This window comes from Tiliqua scincoides, chromosome 2 (assembly GCF_035046505.1).
Source record: "Tiliqua scincoides isolate rTilSci1 chromosome 2, rTilSci1.hap2, whole genome shotgun sequence".
NCBI classification, from domain to species: Eukaryota; Metazoa; Chordata; class Lepidosauria; order Squamata; family Scincidae; genus Tiliqua; species Tiliqua scincoides.
Window position 1 is genome coordinate 262,701,759 of NC_089822.1, and position 19,345 is coordinate 262,721,103.

The following is a 19,345-nucleotide window of genomic DNA, read 5'->3' on the forward strand; positions in this document are numbered from 1 at the left end:
CTTGTGACCCACCAAAAATCAGCTTGCAACCCACTGGTGGGTCGCAACCCACAGTTTAGGAACTGCTGCTGGTCACCGTTGGGAAGAGGATACTGGTCTAAGGATACTCCTTCCTGAAATTTCTTAAGGAATTTTCTGTTCCCTTCAAGAGAAGTTTCTGATTCACCCCAAAACAACTTACTCAATGACACCATTCGTCCCTCTTTCTCTTAAGTATACATGAATTCCAGTAAACTGTCTAGGATGGCCTGCCTGGAGTACACACACAGTCTACTTTAGGACCCCATCCAGGCCATTTGAATCACATACTGCTGTATTTTTAATTCATCACATTAAAATTTTTGGTGTGTCACAGTAGCCCCTCTGAAACTTCATGCTAGTGAAATTCAGATCCCTGATTTCCACACCCGGTTGTGGTTTTCTGACTACCCAGTAGTTTGCTGTTTGCTTTTTTCTTAGAGATGTTCAAAGGGTTAAACACACAGAGCTTCATTGCCTAGACAAGACTAGAGTGGGGAACAGGGGAGTTTTTAAAAGTGAAGCCACTTTCCTACACAGATAGCGAAAAGACCTTCCTGTCCTGCCTTTATTTCCTTCCTGGTAAGAAACTTCCCTTTTTATTGACATTCTCCATCCCTGGTGCAACTGAAGTGAAGGCACAGTAGACATCCCAGGAGGTGCCATGCAAAAGCTCCAGGGGACAGGTGAGTTTCAAGCAATGAGACAGAGTCAGGTGATGGAGGGAGATTAGCAGGAGACTCATTGATCCAGGGAGGGAGGAAGGCCATGGGGATGCAAGCTGGGGTGTACCAAAGTCTGCCTCAGCAGCTCCAGATCAGGGGAGGATCACCTGTGGTCACCTGTCCAGTGATCACCTGTCACCAGGGACAAATCCCCGTCTTCTTACTCCTATTCCTGATTATTCTGTCCCTTATGTTAATATATAATACTGAAGTTGCCTTAGAAGCAATCCATTGATTCATCTGTCCCAGGACTGTCTGTTCTGATTAGCAGTTGCTCTTCAAACAAAGACCACCCTCTCTTTGCTCAGCCACCAAGCCGTTTGTTTTGCCTCTTGCTGGGATCTGGGACACCCTCTCTTGTGGGCTGTAGTCCATTTCGGCAGATGCAAGCAGGCTGCGACCCACTGAAAGTCCTGCCAGAATAAATCTATGAGCCTTTAAAGAGCACTTCTTGCTACTAGACTCACAGCCCAATCTTCTGCATGTCTACTCAGAAGTAAGTCCCATTAGTGTCAATGGGGCTTGCTCCCAGGAAAGTGTGGATAGGATTGGGTTGTTGCATAGCTATTGCTTTGGATATTATTCTGCTGCTAGAATTCCCATTCTTTAGCTGTCGCCTAGATCTCTACAGGTTAAATCTCAGAGTGGGGGATTTCCCCCACTCTGAGAGTCACATGATATCACATGAGCTCAGCTGAGAGTCACATGATATCTATGAAGCTTTCTTATGCTCAGGGGTGTCCGCAAGCCAGATGCGGCCCCCGGAAGCTCTTCATCTGGCCTTTGGGCTCCCCCAGCATCACCATCAGTTGCTCTCAGCTGCTGAGCTGTGCTGAGGTGCCACTGCTAAAAGGACAGCCCACAGGAAAATTGGGCTCTCCCATAATTTGGAAATATTATCAAGATTTGCGTATTTTCTCTTCTCCCATTTGCAGCGAATGAGTTCCTAAGTGAGAACAAAGTGCTTATTTCCGGTCATGACATCACTTAATGACATCACTTCCTGCTTTAATGGGATCACTTCCGGCCTTCAGCAGGCATCGCGAATGCTATTTGGCCCACTGCGTGAAATGATTTTGGCACCCCTGATCTGACCAGTTAAAGTACAGCCCTGATGATGTTTGCCTAATTCGCATCATTTTTGCACTTGTAAACACTGAATTTCCTTTCTGATTCAAGCACTGATGCTAGGAATTAAAATGGAGAAAGGGGATCTGGCAGAACCCGAATCTGAGGAAGAATCAGAGGGCAGAGAAAAAGACACTTCTGTGGTCCGCGTGGAGACTATCCAAGAATTCCTGATGGGGGCAGCCCCACGTCAGTTTAAACAAGAGCCAGATGAAGGGCTGGAGCAGTGCTGGGAAGCCCAGTGGCAGGAGTTTTTGAAGATGGTCAAGTCCCCCCATTCTGAACGGAAGCACATGCCAGTACTTACCTCCAACACAAATGGAAATGCGAAAACCATTCAGTCTCCCGTGAAGGGGGAAGTCGATGCCAGCCAGTGGCCTACAGGCGAGTGGCTGACCCAAACTCTGCCCGACCTCCTCGGAGAAGCTCAACAGGCCTCCAGAAGCCTCGACTCATCTCAGACGGTGAAGGTGGAGGTTCTGGATGAGGACCTGGTCAGCATGGAGATGCGGCGCCAGGGCTTCAGGCAGTTCTCCTACCGGGAGGCTGAGGGGCCCCGGGAGGTTTGCAGGCAGCTCCAGGAACTTGGCCGCCGGTGGCTGATGCCGGAGAAACGCACCAACGAGCAGATGCTGGAGCTACTGATCCTGGAGCAGTTCTTGACCATCCTGCCCGGAGACATGCAGAGCTGGGTCAGCGAACGGGGGCCAGAGACCTGTGCTGAGGCTGTGGTTCTGGCTGAGGACTTCCTCCTGATGCTTCAAGAACCGGAGGGACAGAAGCAAAAGGTAGGCGCATCAGTCCCTAGCAGCAGGCAACCATTTCAATGAGGTTTACACAGGTTGACTATGTTTGTTGCTAGCATGTTGATGGAACGGTGGGATGTACGTACGTCCTTCTCCCAAACAAGCCATTATTCCTTTCGCTTGCCAGCCTGTCACAATGTCCTGAAAAAGGTCTGCTTCTTTTATTCCAGGATCCAAGGCACTTGGCAGAGGCGTTTATTGATGCTCCCAAATCGGAGCAGGATCTGTGCGACGCTGGCAAGTTGCAGCTCTCCGTAGAATCCAGCTTGCTGGGTAGGGTTTTGTGTGCCTGAATTATTGGATGCCGGGGAATTCCTGGGTTAGTTCTCATGGATGTTGTTGTTCTTCTGTCTCTGCTCCAACTTCTAGGTCGGATCACCTTTCCTATACATGACTACGGCGGACCCCCCACTTTACAACGGGTTCACTTTACAATCAAATCAGTTTACAATCGACTCTTCGTAGTAAAACAAGGTTCACTCTGCAATAAGTTATTCACTTCACAATTGGCTCACAGTTGCTGCTGACAGGACTTTGTGGGTGATAGATAAGCCAATCAGCGATCTAAATGCAAGCGTTTGGCAGCATCTCGGCCAAGAGCAGTGCTTTTTTTTTTTTAACATTGTGGCTGTGTGTATTAAGGGAAGGATAAAGCCTTGTAATTTGTGTTTTGTAATTGCGACATTGTGTAAATGGATAATCATGGTCCCTAAAGAGTACAGTAGGGACCTTTTAAATCAGTGCCCCTTTAAGGCAGGGCTGGGAACCTTCTGAGGACCTGTAGTGACAGCACCCAAAACTTCCAGGTTCTCTGTGTTGCCGCCACCATCACCAACAATGAAAGGTAGATAAGAAGCCCTGTTAAAATACATTTCTTACTTCCCTATCGGTGGCAGTGGCACAGAGAACCTGGAAGTGTTGGGCACCTTTGCTACAAATCTCCACAGTTTGGCATTTCTCTTTAGAGGGGAGGATTTTTGAAGCATAAAAACTGGGGGGGGGGTGCTACCCCCAGATTGGGAACCGCAGTTTTAAATCAGCTTTTAGAGAGGGAAATAGCTTAGTTCTATGTCAGAAATTTCAACTTCCAAGGTCTTGGAATGAATTACTAAAAACTGCATTACTGGGTTCACATTAGTAGTTAGTAGTTGGCAACCTTCAGTCTCGAAAGACTATGGTATCGCGCTCTGAAAGGTGGTTCTGGCACAGCATCTAGTGTGGCTGAAAAGGCCGATCCGGGAGTGACAATCCCTTCCACACTGGGAGCAAGTGCAGTCTGTCCCTGGTCTGTCTCCCTGGCTATGGGCCTTCCTTCTTTGCCTCTTAGCCTCAGACTGTTGGCAAAGTGTCTCTTCAAACTGGGAGAGGCCGTGCTGCACAGCCTGCCTCCAAGCGGGCCGCTCAGAGGCCAGGGTTCAGCTTAAAGAAAACACAGGTCATGGTTCAGGATGTGGACTCAGCTCCCAGCATTACAATCTCTGCACATGAACTGGAGGTTGTCCATGACTTTGTGTACCTTGGCTCAGCAATCTCCGACACTCTTTCTCTCGATACCGAGCTAAACAAACACGTCGGTAAAGTGGCATTATAATAGTAGTAGTCTTATTCTTGATCCCTTTCCTCATGAGCCTAGCATGGAAGTCACCTTCTGACCACACATTCACACATTCAATCCATGTTTTCATTTCGTTCTCCACCATAACCCCAGAATTTTTTCCCTGTTTCATCATCAACAATTGAGACCCCACCTGCATATATTTGGATTTTTTTTTTTGCCCTAATGTGCTTTATACTTAGTGACATGAATCCATATTTACTCTTTGATTGTCCGTTCACCCAGTTTGCAGTGGTCCTTTTGGACCACTTCATCATTGACTTTGATTTTTTTACCACCAATTGCTCAGTGTCCTCTTCCAACTTAGGGCCCAATCCCATCCAATTTTCCAGCACCATTGCAGGTGCAATACAGCCCCAAGGTAAGGGAACAAATGTTCCCATACCTTAAGGAGGCACCTGTGACTACTGCCCCATCACGAGATGCAGTTGTGTGATGCACATTGGCACAGTTGCACTGGTGGTGGAAAATTGGATAGGATTGGGCTCTTACAGCTCAATCGGCATAAAAAATGGCTACCACCGCATCCTAAGAACATAAGAACAGCCCCACTGGATCAGGCCATAGGCCCATCTAGTCCAGCTTCCTGTATCTCACAGCGGCCCACCAAATGCCCCAGGGAGCACACCAGATAACAAGAGACCTCATCCTGGTGCCCTCCCTTGCATCTGGCATTCTGACATAACCCATTTCTAAAATCAGGAGGTTGCGCATACACATCATGGCTTGTACCCCATAATGGATTTTTCCTCCAGAAACTTGTCCAATCCCTTTTTAAAGGCGTCTAGGCTAGACGCCATCACCACATCCTGTGGCAAGGAGTTCCACAGACCGACCACACACTGAGTAAAGAAATATTTTCTTTTGTCTGTCCTAACCCACCCAACACTCAATTTTAGTGGATGTCCCCTGGTTCTGGTATTATGTGAGAGTGTAAAGAGCATCTCCCTATCCACTCTGTCCATCCCCTGAATAGTTTTGTATGTCTCAATCATGTCCCCCCTCAGGCGTCTCTTTTCTAGGCTGAAGAGGCCCAAACGCCGTAGCCTTTCCTCATAAGGAAGGTGCCCCAGCCCCGTAATCATCTTAGTCGCTCTCTTTTGCACCTTTTCCATTTCCACTATGTCTTTTTTGAGATGCGGCGACCAGAACTGGACACAATACTCCAGGTGTGGCCTTACCATCGATTTGTACAACGGCATTATAATACTAGCCTGCATTATAATCCTGCACACCAACGGCAGCCATGGGCAACACCTTCCCCTGGGTAAGGGAAGTAGTTCCACAATGGGGCTACTTGATTCACCGCCGACCTTGGGAAGAGCATTCGTGTTGGGCGCCGAGCCTCACACGAACGTGCAGGATTCCACGTTCCGCCTCCCTCCCTCCCCGCTCCCTCCTCTGGTTTGCCTCCCGCCCACCCTCTCCCCGCCTCCTGCCTCTCCTTCACACCTCCTCCCTGCCCTCTCCCTGGAACGCCTCCTCCCCATCTCTCCCCTGCCCCCACTTTCCTCTCTGCGACTTGGCAGTCTGTGCAACCGCCAAGTGGTGGAGGCCAGGGGCCTGCCCAGCGTGGGCGCTGGCCCGGTGTTAGGCCTCGCAAGTGTGCCTTACGGTACGTTTGCGACAGTGTGCGCCCGCCAATAAGCCAGGATTGGGCTCCAAGTCATTTGCTGTTGACTCTTAATTTCAGGCCATTTCTGAACCAGTTAAAAATCACTGCCCCTTGTATAGATCCTTGCATGGAAGGACCTCTTACAACATAGTAAGATTTGCTCTATGTTCATACATCTCTGTGCCACATTTTCCTGCCATTCATTTCCCTACATATTTACTGGTGACCAGCCTCCCCCATTGGAGTCCCACGGGTATGTTACTCTAGCTGTTGTTTCCTCTTCTTACATGAAACTCTCATAACCTACCTCTCTTCTCTTAATAGTAAAACAATAACATTGTGGTACTCTTCTCTCTTACTCTTACTCTCTTACTCTTCTCTCTCTCACACACACAGATAACAATTCTCTGTTTCCTTCAGGAGAGAATGAGCAGGTTCTGAACGAGGAGGAGCCCTTTCCGCTTCCAAGATGCGAGACTGAACAAGTGGTTTTCAGTGGAATAGTTGTGGAAGGAGCCAGAGGAAAATATTTCCAGAGCCCGGATCTGGAAGACATTCCTCAAAGTCTGCAGGGACATGACAAGCAACCAGAAAGCTATCTTTGGAAAATGGCAGAAGAAACGTTTTGGGGGGAGGAGAGTAACCAGCGTTCTCGTGACGGCACTTTCCAAGACAGACCTGAGAAGTGCCAGAGAACCAGTACAGGGGCTGACTTTGGGAAAAGCCTGCGCCAGAGTTTCGACCTTCACAAGAACCAGAAAAAGCGGCTGAGGAAGTTTAAGTGCTCCTACTGTGGGGCCACATCCAACATCAGAGCAAACATAGTTGTGCATGAGAGAATCCACACTGGGGAGAAACCGTACAGCTGCATGACCTGCGGCAAAAGCTTCAGCCGGAAATCCACTCTTGTCAGGCACAAGAGGACACACACGGGAGAGAAACCTTATGATTGCTCTGTGTGTGGGAAAAGCTTCAGCATTCGGTGCAACCTTTTGCGACACGAGAGGGTTCACACGGGGGAAAAACCCTACCATTGCACTTATTGCGGCCAGAGTTTCAGTCGGAGACTCCTGCTTGTGATACATGAGAGAACTCACATGGGAGAGAAAAGCTTATAAACGCTCGCCGCGTGGGGAAAATTTCACTTGCCCTTTCAGGGATGAAAAAGGGGGGGAAGTCCACTTGGGAGAGACCACAAACTGATGTCATGTAACATCCATTTGTCCACACTCATCCGTTTTGTACCATTGAATTTCCTATTGTCGGCATTTAGATTGTAAGCTCCTAAGGGCAGGGACCTTCTTTTTGCACCTGTGTTAACTTTGAAAAGGCACCATGTAAATAAGAATAAATGCTCCAATGAAGGGGACGTGTAACCCAAAAGCATCCTTTCATGTTACATAGGAGGATGCATGGAGGTGAAAAAAATTCACGAATACTCCTTGTTTGAGGAAAGAGTCCCTGGATGCATTAGTCTTAGTTAACACCAGAATACAGTGGACTCTTCTCCTCCATGGATTCAGCCCCTGTGGATTTGACACAACTTGGGTGCCAACCCCATGTCTGAAGGACCTCAAAGACTTCCTGGATGCAACTGGAAGCATCATCCAGTTATATCCAAGAGGTGTTCTGGGGTGCAGGGAGGTTGTGCACGGCCTTCCAGGACACCAGAAAGTGCTTCTGATCATGTCTGGGAGGTCCTTTGAGGGTTTTTCCATGGAGTTAATTATCAGCTGAAGTCAGTATTTGCAGGGGATCTGGGAACAGATCCCCCGTGGATGCCAGGGGCCCACTGTATCTGTACAGGAGTGAAACTATTGTTTTGAGGAAGAGAAAAACATTGGAAGCTTCAGACACAGAGTTCCCACATCACAACTGGTTTGGCTCAGGCAATTATTACACCACCACTGGTAGTATCAGATTCTCCATCACCATCCCCATCTTTCAAGGGTTGGCAGTCTTGTGACATCACCAAGCCTTACCTCAGACAACTCCAATTTCCGGAGGCATCCAACCAGGCAATCTTATGCATTTCTGAGACAGAAGTCTTGCAAAATGGAAGCATCTGGAACTGGGTGGCAGTCTAATGATGGCCTAAGATTAATCTTTGCCTGAAAAAAGGATAAAACTGGAGAAGCCTTATCATTTTTGGGAAACAAGCAACCCTGAATATGAGCCAAACATGTTGTGGGAGATCTATGTCTGTGGCTTCTAACCTTTTTGGCTTGGAGTGGAGGGGAGGTTATTTGGATCAGGGCTGTGGAGCAGTACAAGGTCCACAAAGTACTCTTTGTGCCTATGCCAGCGATTTTCAATGCTTCTCATGGTACACTAGCCTTTATGGTTTTTTCCTCTTCTGATGTCACTTCTGGCTTCCCGGAGACTCTTCCAGGTTCTGTGGCTCTGTTTTTAGGGCAGCTGTCTGTTACTATAGAACCCAGAAGAATTTTTCAACTATTTTCAACCGCTGTGCTCCGAACTCCTGGAGCACACCTGTGGACTTTTTGTGGCACACCAGTGAGCCATGGCACATGGGTTGAAAATTGCTGCCCTATGCTGGCTTTTTGACAAGTAATTCTCCAAAGCTGCTATTAGCCACAGAAGAGAAAACTTTCAGGCACAATTTTTGTGTCTGAGGGTTTTCCTATCAGGGGCTAAAAACGACTTGAGGAGGGAGAAATCTTGACTGGGGCTATAGTGTGAGAAGGATCTGTGCCAGGAAGGATCTGTCCACATTGTGCCAGGATCTTGATCCAAATCTCCCCTACTGCCACCAGGGCCTTTTTTTTTGGGGGGGGGGGGGAGGGGAGAAATATGCCAGGAGCTCCAAGCACAGAGTCACATCCAGCTGGCCCTCACATGAAATCAAGTTGGGAATGGTTGGCATGAGAGGGCCAACCACCAAATCTGGCCCACAAATGAGCTTCATCTGGAGCTGCAATGGCCAAGATTTTTTTAAAAATTTGCTTGCCGTTTCATGTGTAAAGAAAAGAAGCCACAAAGGCTGGGTCTGTCCATCATGAGGCTAACTGGAGCAGTTAGATGGGGGCACCTCCATCTGCCCCCTTGCCTCCACTGCTGCTCCTCCTCCCACTCTCTGGACTAGAAAAGGAAGAGGAAGATAAAATAGAAGAGGAAATGTGGAGGACGGTGGTTGGTCCCTTTACATTTCACTGCTGCAGTGGCCCTCCAGAGACTTGCTGGAGCCCGTGCTGGCCTGACACAACTGCTCTCAGCATGAGGATGACTGTTCAACCTCTCACCTGAGCTGTGGGATGAGGGCTCCCTCCACTACTTCTTCCTTTTCCAGTCCAGGGAGTAGGAGTGTTGCAGCTTCAGGCAAGGATGGAAGTGGACGCCAGGAGGTTTCAAGGAAAACCAGCTTTTCTTCTCAGCCGGCTGCTGGTCACAGAGGAATAGCTTCCAAAGTCTGTGACCCTGATTTTCTTGGGGCTCTGAGTTGATATACAAAACAAATCTTCATTGTAAAGCATTGGTCAGATTTCTGATGGGCAAAATGCAAATTGCAAAGCCTTGGACACATTCTTGATTGGCAAACAGCACAGCACATGGGACTTTGCCCTGGCCTACACAGCCCCTTACTCAAATTCCGCGCTGCATGCTCTACCATATATGGCACTTGAAGAATATGTGAACTCTTTCTAGCTGCAAAAAGTCCCATCTTCCTCTCTTCTAACCACCTGTCTGTTGTGGTTAGCTGGCTGTTTCCCGTTTTCTTTTTAACGGCAAAGGTTCTACAGAACAACTTTTTGCGGTCACAGCTTGTGTCTGCCACACCACTTCCTTTTTAACACAGTCACAAAGGGGCATTCAAGGGGCATCTTCTAAAATGTCCTGTTGACCCAAGCAGCTAAGTAGAGGGTCTACTTTGGCCAAAGCGCCCTGCTTATGCTCACAGCTAGGCCCAAACGGAGACCTGAATGGGTTCAAGTGCTCTAAATTCTGGGGGGTTTCCTCACAGGAGGAGCAGAGACTGGCACCTCACCCAAGTAAGGGGTAGCAGCAATTGGCCAGTGCCTCAGAAGCTTAGCAGGGTTAGGCCTGGTTAGTACTTGGATGGGAGACCACCTGGGAATACCGGGTGCTGTAGGCTTATACCAGGGGTGCCCAAACCCTGGCCCTGGGGCAACTTGTGGCCCTCAAGGCCTCTCAATACAGAGAGCCACCAGTCTCCAATGAGCCTCTGGCCCTCTGGAGATTTGTTGGAGGTGCTAAAAAAGGTGCTAAAAAGGTGCTAAAAAGTGATGCAAGGATGCATGCAGCCTAAGAAGCAGGTGAGTTCAAGCAAAGAGGGGAGAGCTGAATTCAGGGCAGGAGAAAAGAAGGGAGGATAGGGATGAACATCCTCTAACCTGGGTCATTTCAACCAGTGTGTCTTGGCACACTGGTGTGCCACGAATGGTCTGTGGGTATGCATATTTATTAATATGGTCATTGGGGGATATGAGCCCCTCACTGGCACCTCCCCTCTCTCACCTGCTTGGGAGGGCAATTTCAAAAAGTGAGGAGGATCAGGAAGGAGCCTACATGACAGTCTCACAACTCTAACAATCTAACACAGTGCAGAAAGCTGTGTTAGATGTTTTTATTTTGTTATCACCACTTTCTCCCACCTCTAGTGATTGGAAAGGATCAGTGGATTACTTTGTCCTTTTGGAAAAACTAATCAAACAGTACCTAGGGAATATAAAAGACTTCAAACAATGAAAACCTATCACAGTAAGGGACGGGGCTGTGGAGTCGGAGTCAAAGTCATGGAGATGGAAGCCATTTTGGGTGGAGTTGGTGTCGGTAAACATGAACTACAGCGGTTCCCAAACTGGGAGCCATGGAAACTAGCCAGGAGAACCATGGAATCCTTGCCAAAAACCTGCTTTCCTAAACAGTGTACAGGATTGTAGCCCTAACAGAGAGCTGTGCCCAGTGGCCCAGAAGGTCAAGGGACAAAGACATTTGGGAACCACTGATGTACTGACTCCAATCTCCATATAAAATGAAATGACTATTTTCTGGAGGCCTTGCCCTTAGGGAGATTCCATGACTCATTGAGCCACAAGGTGTGGGAATAAGGCTTTGTAACTTCAGCTCTGGTATCTTAAGAACACAAACTGTCTACAAATCAGTGAGGACTCCAGAATGTCATGCGGTATTTGTTTATTTCTCACATTTTTCCGTTTGAAACCTTCCTCTAAGTCAGTGGTTCTCACACATTTAGCACCGGGATCCACTTTTTAGAATGAGAATCTGTCAAGACCAACCAGAAGTGATGTCATGACCAGAAGTGACATCATCAAGCAAGAAAATTTTTAACTATCCTAGACTGCAATCCTACCCACACTTACCAGGGAGCACGTCCCATTGACTATCATTGTTAAAAGAATATACATAGTAGCTTCTTAAAAGTACAGGTCTGTAACATTTCCCCAAATGAGATCATGGTACCGTCAAGTCTAATAGATTAAAAATATGGAAATGAATGGGGACCCACCTGAAATTGGCTCGCGACCCACCTAGTGGGTCCCGACCCACAGTTTGAGAAACACTGCTCTAAGTAGCTCAGGGTTGTATCCCTCCTTTTGACCTCACAGCAACCCTGTGAGGTAGGTGAGACTGAGAGACAGTGTGTGGCCCAAGGTCACCCAGGAAGCTTCACCTGCCAGATCTTCTCTATGTAAGCCATTTCTGCCCAACGTTGCATATACACAACAGGGATCAAAGGTGTCCGCCTGTGGGCTGGGCAAAAATGGGTTCAACCAGACAGGTCAGTTCTCCTCCCTTGATTGCAGAGCAGCTAATTCAGAAGGGCACTGGGGGCAGCAAGACCAGGAAGCCTGGGGTCTGGATTCAACTAACTGTGCTCTCGCTTGTCTCTCTCCTGCTTGGCACCAAAGTCCAAGAAAGCAGCAGTGGTGCTGTGGCCCTTGTGCAGCAGAAAAGTTGAAGAGTTGGAACCCCAAGAGCAGCGGTTTTCAACCTTTTCCAGCTCACGGCACACTGACAAGGTGCTAAAATTGCCAAGGCACACCCTCCGTTTTTTGACAATTGGCAAGGCACGACCATTGACAGCAGGGGCTTGCATCCCCCAGTGGCCCTACTCATAAATGACCCTCCCCAAACTCTGGCAGCACACCCGCTGACCATCTGTGGCACACTAGTTGAAAGGGGCTGCACTAGAGGCATGACAGTGAAATACAAATGGAGCTGGCAGCTGGGTCCCAGAGAGGAGCACAAACAGAGCCCCAGTTTCTGCTATGCCAGGCTCCGTTCCTTGCATCTTCTAGCAGGCCTGGCAAAGACCTGCAGGGTCTGAGATGCTGCAGGGCTGGGGGCGAGTCAGTGCGGACAAGATTAGTCTCTGTGAATTGGACTCAGCACATGGGGGCTTCATATGTCCAAAGTATTGGCTGACATCAGAATTTCTGCCATTGCTTTTCTGTTGTCAACTGCTCTGAGTCTGGGGAAAGAGGGGTGCAGCTCTAAGCAATCTCCATACATCAGGACACACTCCACACCTGTCTTGGAAGTGGGAAGGGCGGGGGATTCATTAGCACAGCGGTTCTCCAACTTTAGGCACCAGGACCCACTCTTTAGAATGGGAATCTGTCAGGACCCACTGGAAGTGATGTCATGACTGGACGTGGCATCATCATGTAGGAAAACCTTTTAACAATCCTAGGCTGCCATCCTACCCACACTGACCCAGGAGTAAGCTCCATTTCCTATCATTGTTAAAGGCAAATACATAGAAGCCTGTAGAAAGTACAGATGGGTCAGATTTCCCCAAATGCAGCCACATACGGTGGGATCATCAAGTCTAACAGATTAAAAATAAAATATTGAAATGAATGGGGGGCCCACCTGAAGTTGGCTCACGACCCACCTAGTGGGTCCCGACCTACAGTTTGAGAAACTGCATTAGGAGGCAAACAACCAACCAGGAAATGCTTCACCCATTTTTGTCCCAATTGGTCCCTGTCTTGTTTGTGCAGCGCTGGGCAGAAGCGGCTTAGAAACGCTGTGGGCCCCGTCTGTGCACGTCTACTCAGGTGTAAGTCGATTCCAGTCCCCGGGGCTTACTCCCAGGTAGGTGCAGAGAGAGCTGCAGGCCAAGGAGACTCGAGGAGACCGTCCCTCCCCCGAAGGAGCAGAGGCGCCCTCGCAGCGGGGGGCGGGGCGAGCGCAGCGCTCTCTCTCCGCGCGCGGAGCGCCAGGCAGGCACTCGGCTCGGCTGGCGTCACAGGCGCCTTAAGAGAGCGCTGGGCGTGGCTCTGCCGGGCCAGGTCTGTGGTAGCCGGGTGGACTCGGCCGCCCGCTCTGGAGCCCGAGGGCGCGGCTGCAGCGCGGGTTCGAGTCCTCAGTCCCGGCTTCGCTTGCACGCAAAAGTCCCGCTGGCTGGCCCTCGCTGCCCTAGGGGCGGGCTTGGCGAGAAGGCCCCGGGCGGGGAGTCGTGCTGCCCCGTCCCGGTTACTTTTATTGCTTGGGGGCCGAGCAAGCCCTGCAGGGGGCTCAGGCCGAGCCGCGTGTGGTGGCGTAGCCGCAGGGGGGCGGGCCAAGCCTGCTGGGGGGCTCAGCTCAATAGCTCAGGCGGAGCTGGAGGGGGGCAGGGCACTCAGGCTGCAGGAGCCTCCGCTGAACGGGCTGCAGTGGCGTAGCCGCGGGGGGGCAGGGCAAGCTTTGCAGGCGGGGCTCAGGCGGAGCTTCCTGTGTCCAAAGTCTGTCCAATACGGCTGACATCAGAAATGCTGCCATTGCTTTTCTGTTGTCAACTGCTCGAGTCTGGGGAAAGAGGGGTGCAAGTCTAAGCAATCTCCATACATCAGGACGCACTCCATGTGTGTCTTGGAAGTGGGAAGGACAGGGATTCATTAGCACAGCGCTTCTCCAACTGTAGGCACCAGGACCCACTCTTTAGAATGAGAATGGTCAGGCCTGGTTAGTACTTGGATGGGAGACCACCTGGGAATACCGGGTGCTGTAGGCTTATACCAGGGGTGCCCAAACCCCGGCCCTGGGGCCACTTGCGGCCCTCAGGGCCTCTCAATACAGCCCTCAGAGAGCCACCAGTCTCCAATGAGCCTCTGGCCCTCTGGAGATTTGTTGGAGCCCACACTGGCCCGACGCAACTGCTCGCAGCGTGAGGGCGACTGTTTGACCTCTCACGTGAGCTGTGGGATGAGGGCTCCCTCCACTGCTTGCTGTTTCACGCCTGTGATGCAGTAGCAGCAGCAGCAGCAGCAAAGGAAAGGCCGGCCTTGCTTTGTGCAAGGCCTTTTATAGGCCTTGAGCTATTGAAAGACCTTCATTCATTCATATAAGTTCATCTTTAATATATTCATTTACGTAAACTTATGTAAATTTATTCAAATTTTAAATGTAAATTAATTCTTTCTTTCCCCCCCCGGCCCCCCACACAGTGTTAGAGAGATGATGTGGCCCTCCTGCCAAAAACTTTGGACACCCCTGGCTTATACCATAGTCTTTCGAGACTGAAGGTTGCCAACCAGTTCAACCAGGCCCCAGGAGGTCTTGAGCAGCCCTTAAATGAAGATGCATGTATCTTCCATGACCAATCTGTCACTTAAGGAACACATTTCTCCTCAGAATCTCTGTCCCTTTGATTAACTTTAAGGAATCCTAAGCCACTCTTAAAGAGTCAATACTCTCTTTGAATAATCAAGAAAAGAGCAAGATAAAATGGCAACATTAGACGTATGGTTTGTTTTAAAATATTTATACCATGCCTTGCCATTTGTAGAACACGTGGAGTACCCGGTCTACCTGCAGAAGATCCCCAAATAAATTATTCGCATCTTTAGAGAAAGCAAGGAACATAAGAAAAAGTCCTCTTGGATCAGGTCAAAGGCTCTTCCAGTCCAGTATCCTGTTTTTCACAGCGGTCCAACAACTGCCTCTGGGAAGCTCACATGCAGAAAATAAAGTCACCTTTCTCAGCACTGTTCCCCTGCAATTGACATTCAGAGATCTACTGCTGCTGAACTCACAGTCATCATGGTTCACATTCACTGGGAGGCCTGTCCTCCATGATTCTATCTAACCTCTTCTACAATCATCCAGGGTAGTGGTTAGCCTCACACCTTGTGGGAAGGGGTTCCACAGACTAATTATGCATTGTCTGAAGAAGTACAGTACCTCCTTCTGTCTGTCCTAAATCTCAGTTTCATTGGATGATGCAGTATTGTGAGAGAGGAGGAAAAAAAATTGCTCTCTATCCACTCTTTCTATACCATGCATACTTTTGTCTTAATCATGCCACCTCTGAAGCATTCTCTCCCTCCCCCTGGCTTAAAAAGCCCAAACACTGCATCGTCTCCTCATACGGAAACTGATCCAGTCCTCAGATCGTTTTAGTTGCCCTGTACCCAGAGAAGACCCCTATCTGAGAGCCTCAAGAGCCAGTGGTAGCCTGTGTATAGACATGACTATCTGATATGGACCAATGATCTGACTCACAATCAGGAAGTTTCAGCTGATCACTCTCCTGTTATTTAAATTCACATCAGAGCATTGCAAAGTACATGAATGCACATAAACCACTAAGGGCAGAACTTTCAGAAACAGGAACCACTGAGGTTACTTCTTTACTCAGTTGTGTGGTTGGTCTGTGGAACTCCTTGCTACATTCTGTGGTGACGGCATCTGGCCTGGACGCCTTTAAAAGGGGATTGGACAAATTTCTGGAGGAAAAATCCATTACGGGTTACAAGCCATGATGTGTATGTGCAACCTCCTGATTTTAGAAATGGGCTATGTCAGAATGCCAATGCAAAGGAGGGCACCAGGATGCAGGTCTCTTGTTATCTGGTGTGCTCCTTAGGGCATTTGGTGGGCCGCTGTGAGATACAGGAAGCTGGACTAGATGGGCCTATGGCCTGATGCAGTGGGGCTGTTCTTATGAGGTGCGGGGTGGGGGGGTGGGTCTAGGTTGTTTCAAATTCTCCTTGGTAAAGGAATTTAGGCTGCTACAACCAGGTTTGCATTTTTCCCTGTGAAATGTTGAATCGGTTCTCTGGATGCATGGCCTGAGCACATCTCCCAGTGATGCAAGAATGCATGCAGCCTAAGAAGCAGGTGAGTTCAAGCAAAGAGGGGAGAGCTGAATTCAGGGCAGGAGAAAAGAAGGGAGGATGGGGATGAACATCCTCTAACCTGGGTCATTTCAACCAGTGTGTCTTGGCACACTGGTGTGCCACGAATGGTCTGTGGGTATGCATATTTATTAATATGGTCATTGGGGGATATGAGCCCCTCACTGGCACCTCCCCTCTCTCACCTGCTTGGGAGGGCAATTTCAAAAAGTGAGGAGGATCAGGAAGGAGCCTACATGACAGTCTCACAACTCTAACAATCTAACACAGTGCAGAAAGCTGTGTTAGATGTTTTTATTTTGTTATCACCACTTTCTCCCACCTCTAGTGATTGGAAAGGATCAGTGGATTACTTTGTCCTTTTGGAAAAACTAATCAAACAGTACCTAGGGAATACAAAAGACTTCAAACAATGAAAACCTATCACAGTAAGGGACGGGGCTGTGGAGTCGGAGTCAAAGTCATGGAGTTGGAAGCCGTTTTGGGTGGAGTTGGTGTCGGTAAACATGAACTACAGCGGTTCCCAAACTGGGAGCCGTGGCTCCCGAGGGAGCCATGGAAACTAGCCAGGAGAACCATGGAATCCTTGCCAAAAACCTGCTTTCCTAAACAGTGTACAGGATTGTAGCCCTAACAGAGAGCTGTGCCCAATGGCCCAGAAGGTCAAGGGACAAAGACATTTGGGAACCACTGATGTACTGACTCCAATCTCCATATAAAATGAAATGACTATTTTCTGGAGGCCTTGCCCTTAGGGAGATTCCATGACTCATTGAGCCACAAGGTGTGGGAATAAGGCTTTGTAACTTCAGCTCTGGTATCTTAAGAACACAAACTGTCTAGAAATCAGTGAGGACTCCAGAATGTCATGCGGTATTTGTTTATTTCTCACATTTTTCCGTTTGAAACCTTCCTCTAAGTCAGTGGTTCTCACACATTTAGCACCGGGATCCACTTTTTAGAATGAGAATCTGTCAAGACCAACCAGAAGTGATGTCATGACCAGAAGTGACATCATCAAGCAAGAAAATTTTTAACTATCCTAGACTGCAATCCTACCCACACTTACCAGGGAGCACGTCCCATTGACTATCATTGTTAAAAGAATATACATAGTAGCTTCTTAAAAGTACAGGTCTGTAACATTTCCCCAAATGAGATCATGGTACCGTCAAGTCTAATAGATTAAAAATATGGAAATGAATGGGGACCCACCTGAAATTGGCTCGCGACCCACCTAGTGGGTCCCGACCCACAGTTTGAGAAACACTGCTCTAAGTAGCTCAGGGTTGTATCCCTCCTTTTGACCTCACAGCAACCCTGTGAGGTAGGTGAGACTGAGAGACAGTGTGTGGCCCAAGGTCACCCAGGAAGCTTCACCTGCCAGATCTTCTCTATGTAAGCCATTTCTGCCCAACGTTGCATATACACAACAGGGATCAAAGGTGTCCGCCTGTGGGCTGGGCAAAAATGGGTTCAACCAGACAGGTCAGTTCTCCTCCCTTGATTGCAGAGCAGCTAATTCAGAAGGGCACTGGGGGCAGCAAGACCAGGAAGCCTGGGGTCTGGATTCAACTAACTGTGCTCTCGCTTGTCTCTCTCCCGCTTGGCACCAAAGTCCAAGAAAGCAGCAGTGGTGCTGTGGCCCTTGTGCAGCAGAAGAGTTGGAACCCCAAGAGCAGCGGTTTTCAACCTTTTCCAGCTCACGGCACACTGACAAGGTGCTAAAATTGCCAAGGCACACCCTCCGTTTTTTGACAATTGGCAAGGCACGACCATTGACAGCAGGGGCTTGCATCCCCCAGTGGCCCTACTCATAAATGACCCTCCCCAAACTCTGGCAGCACACCCGCTGACCATCTGTGGCACACTAGTTGAAAGGGGCTGCACTAGAGGCATGACAATGAAATACAAATGGAGCTGGCAGCTGGGTCCCAGAGAGGAGCACAAACAGAGCCCCAGTTTCTGCTATGCCAGGCTCAGTTCCTTGCATCTTCTAGTAGGCCTGGCAAAGACCTGCAGGGTCTGAGATGCTGCAGGGCTGGGGGCGAGTCAGTGCGGACAAGATTAGTCTCTGTGAATTGGACTCAGCACATGGGGGCTTCATATGTCCAAAGTATTGGCTGACATCAGAATTTCTGCCATTGCTTTTCTGTTGTCAACTGCTCTGAGTCTGGGGAAAGAGGGGTGCAGCTCTAAGCAATCTCCATACATCAGGACGCACTCCACACCTGTCTTGGAAGTGGGAAGGGCGGGGGATTCATTAGCACAGCGGTTCTCCAACTTTAGGCACCAGGACCCACTCTTTAGAATGGGAATCTGTCAGGACCCACTGGAAGTGATGTCATGACTGGACGTGGCATCATCATGTAGGAAAACCTTTTAACAATCCTAGGCTGCCATCCTACCCACACTGACCCAGGAGTAAGCTCCATTTCCTATCAAAGGCAAATACATAGAAGCCTGTAGAAAGTACAGATGGGTCACATTTCCCCAAATGCAGCCACATACGGTGGGATCATCAAGTCTAACAGATTAAAAATAAAATATTGAAATGAATGGGGGGGCCCACCTGAAGTTGGCTCACGACCCACCTAGTGGGTCCCGACCTACAGTTTGAGAAACTGCATTAGGAGGCAAACAACCATCCAGGAAATGCTTCACCCATTTTTGTCCCAATTGGTCCCTGTTTTGTTTGTGCAGCGCTGGGCAGAAGCGGCTTAGAAACGCTGTGGGCCCCGTCTGTGCACGTCTACTCAGGTGTAAGTCGATTCCAGTCCCCGGGGCTTACTCCCAGGTAGGTGCAGAGAGAGCTGCAGGCCAAGGAGACTCGAGGAGACCGTCCCTCCCCCGAAGGAGCAGAGGCGCCCTCGCAGCAGGGGGCGGGGCGAGCGCAGCGCTCTCTCTCCGCGCGCGGAGCGCCAGGCAGGCACTCGGCTCGGCTGGCGTCACAGGCGCCTTAAGAGAGCGCTGGGCGTGGCTCTGCCGGGCCAGGTCTGTGGTAGCCGGGTGGACTCGGCCGCCCGCTCTGGAGCCCGAGGGCGCGGCTGCAGCGCGGGTTCGAGTCCTCAGTCCCGGCTTCGCTTGCACGCAAAAGTCCCGCTGGCTGGCCCTCGCTGCCCTAGGGGCGGGCTTGGCGAGAAGGCCCCGGGCGGGGAGTCGTGCTGCCCCGTCCCGGTTACTTTTATTGCTTGGGGGCCGAGCAAGCCCTGCAGGGGGCTCAGGCCGAGCCGCGTGTGGTGGCGTAGCCGCAGGGGGGCGGGCCAAGCCTGCTGGGGGGCTCAGCTCAATAGCTCAGGCGGAGCTGGAGG

General features: G+C 49.7%; 1 protein-coding gene across 1 annotated transcript in view; it reads left to right on the top strand.

Annotated features, from left to right (window-relative positions):
* The first annotated feature begins 608 nt into the window (after positions 1-608).
* Positions 609-19,345, top strand: part of LOC136639137 (zinc finger protein 271-like) — a 124,880-nt gene continuing 106,143 nt past the window's right edge. The window contains exons 1-4 of the mRNA XM_066613153.1: positions 609-704; positions 1,923-2,659; positions 2,848-2,950; positions 6,328-6,966. Of these exons, the coding sequence (XP_066469250.1) occupies positions 683-704; positions 1,923-2,659; positions 2,848-2,950; positions 6,328-6,966 (1,501 nt within the window). The 5' untranslated portion in view covers positions 609-682. The remainder of the gene's footprint in view (positions 705-1,922; positions 2,660-2,847; positions 2,951-6,327; positions 6,967-19,345) is intronic.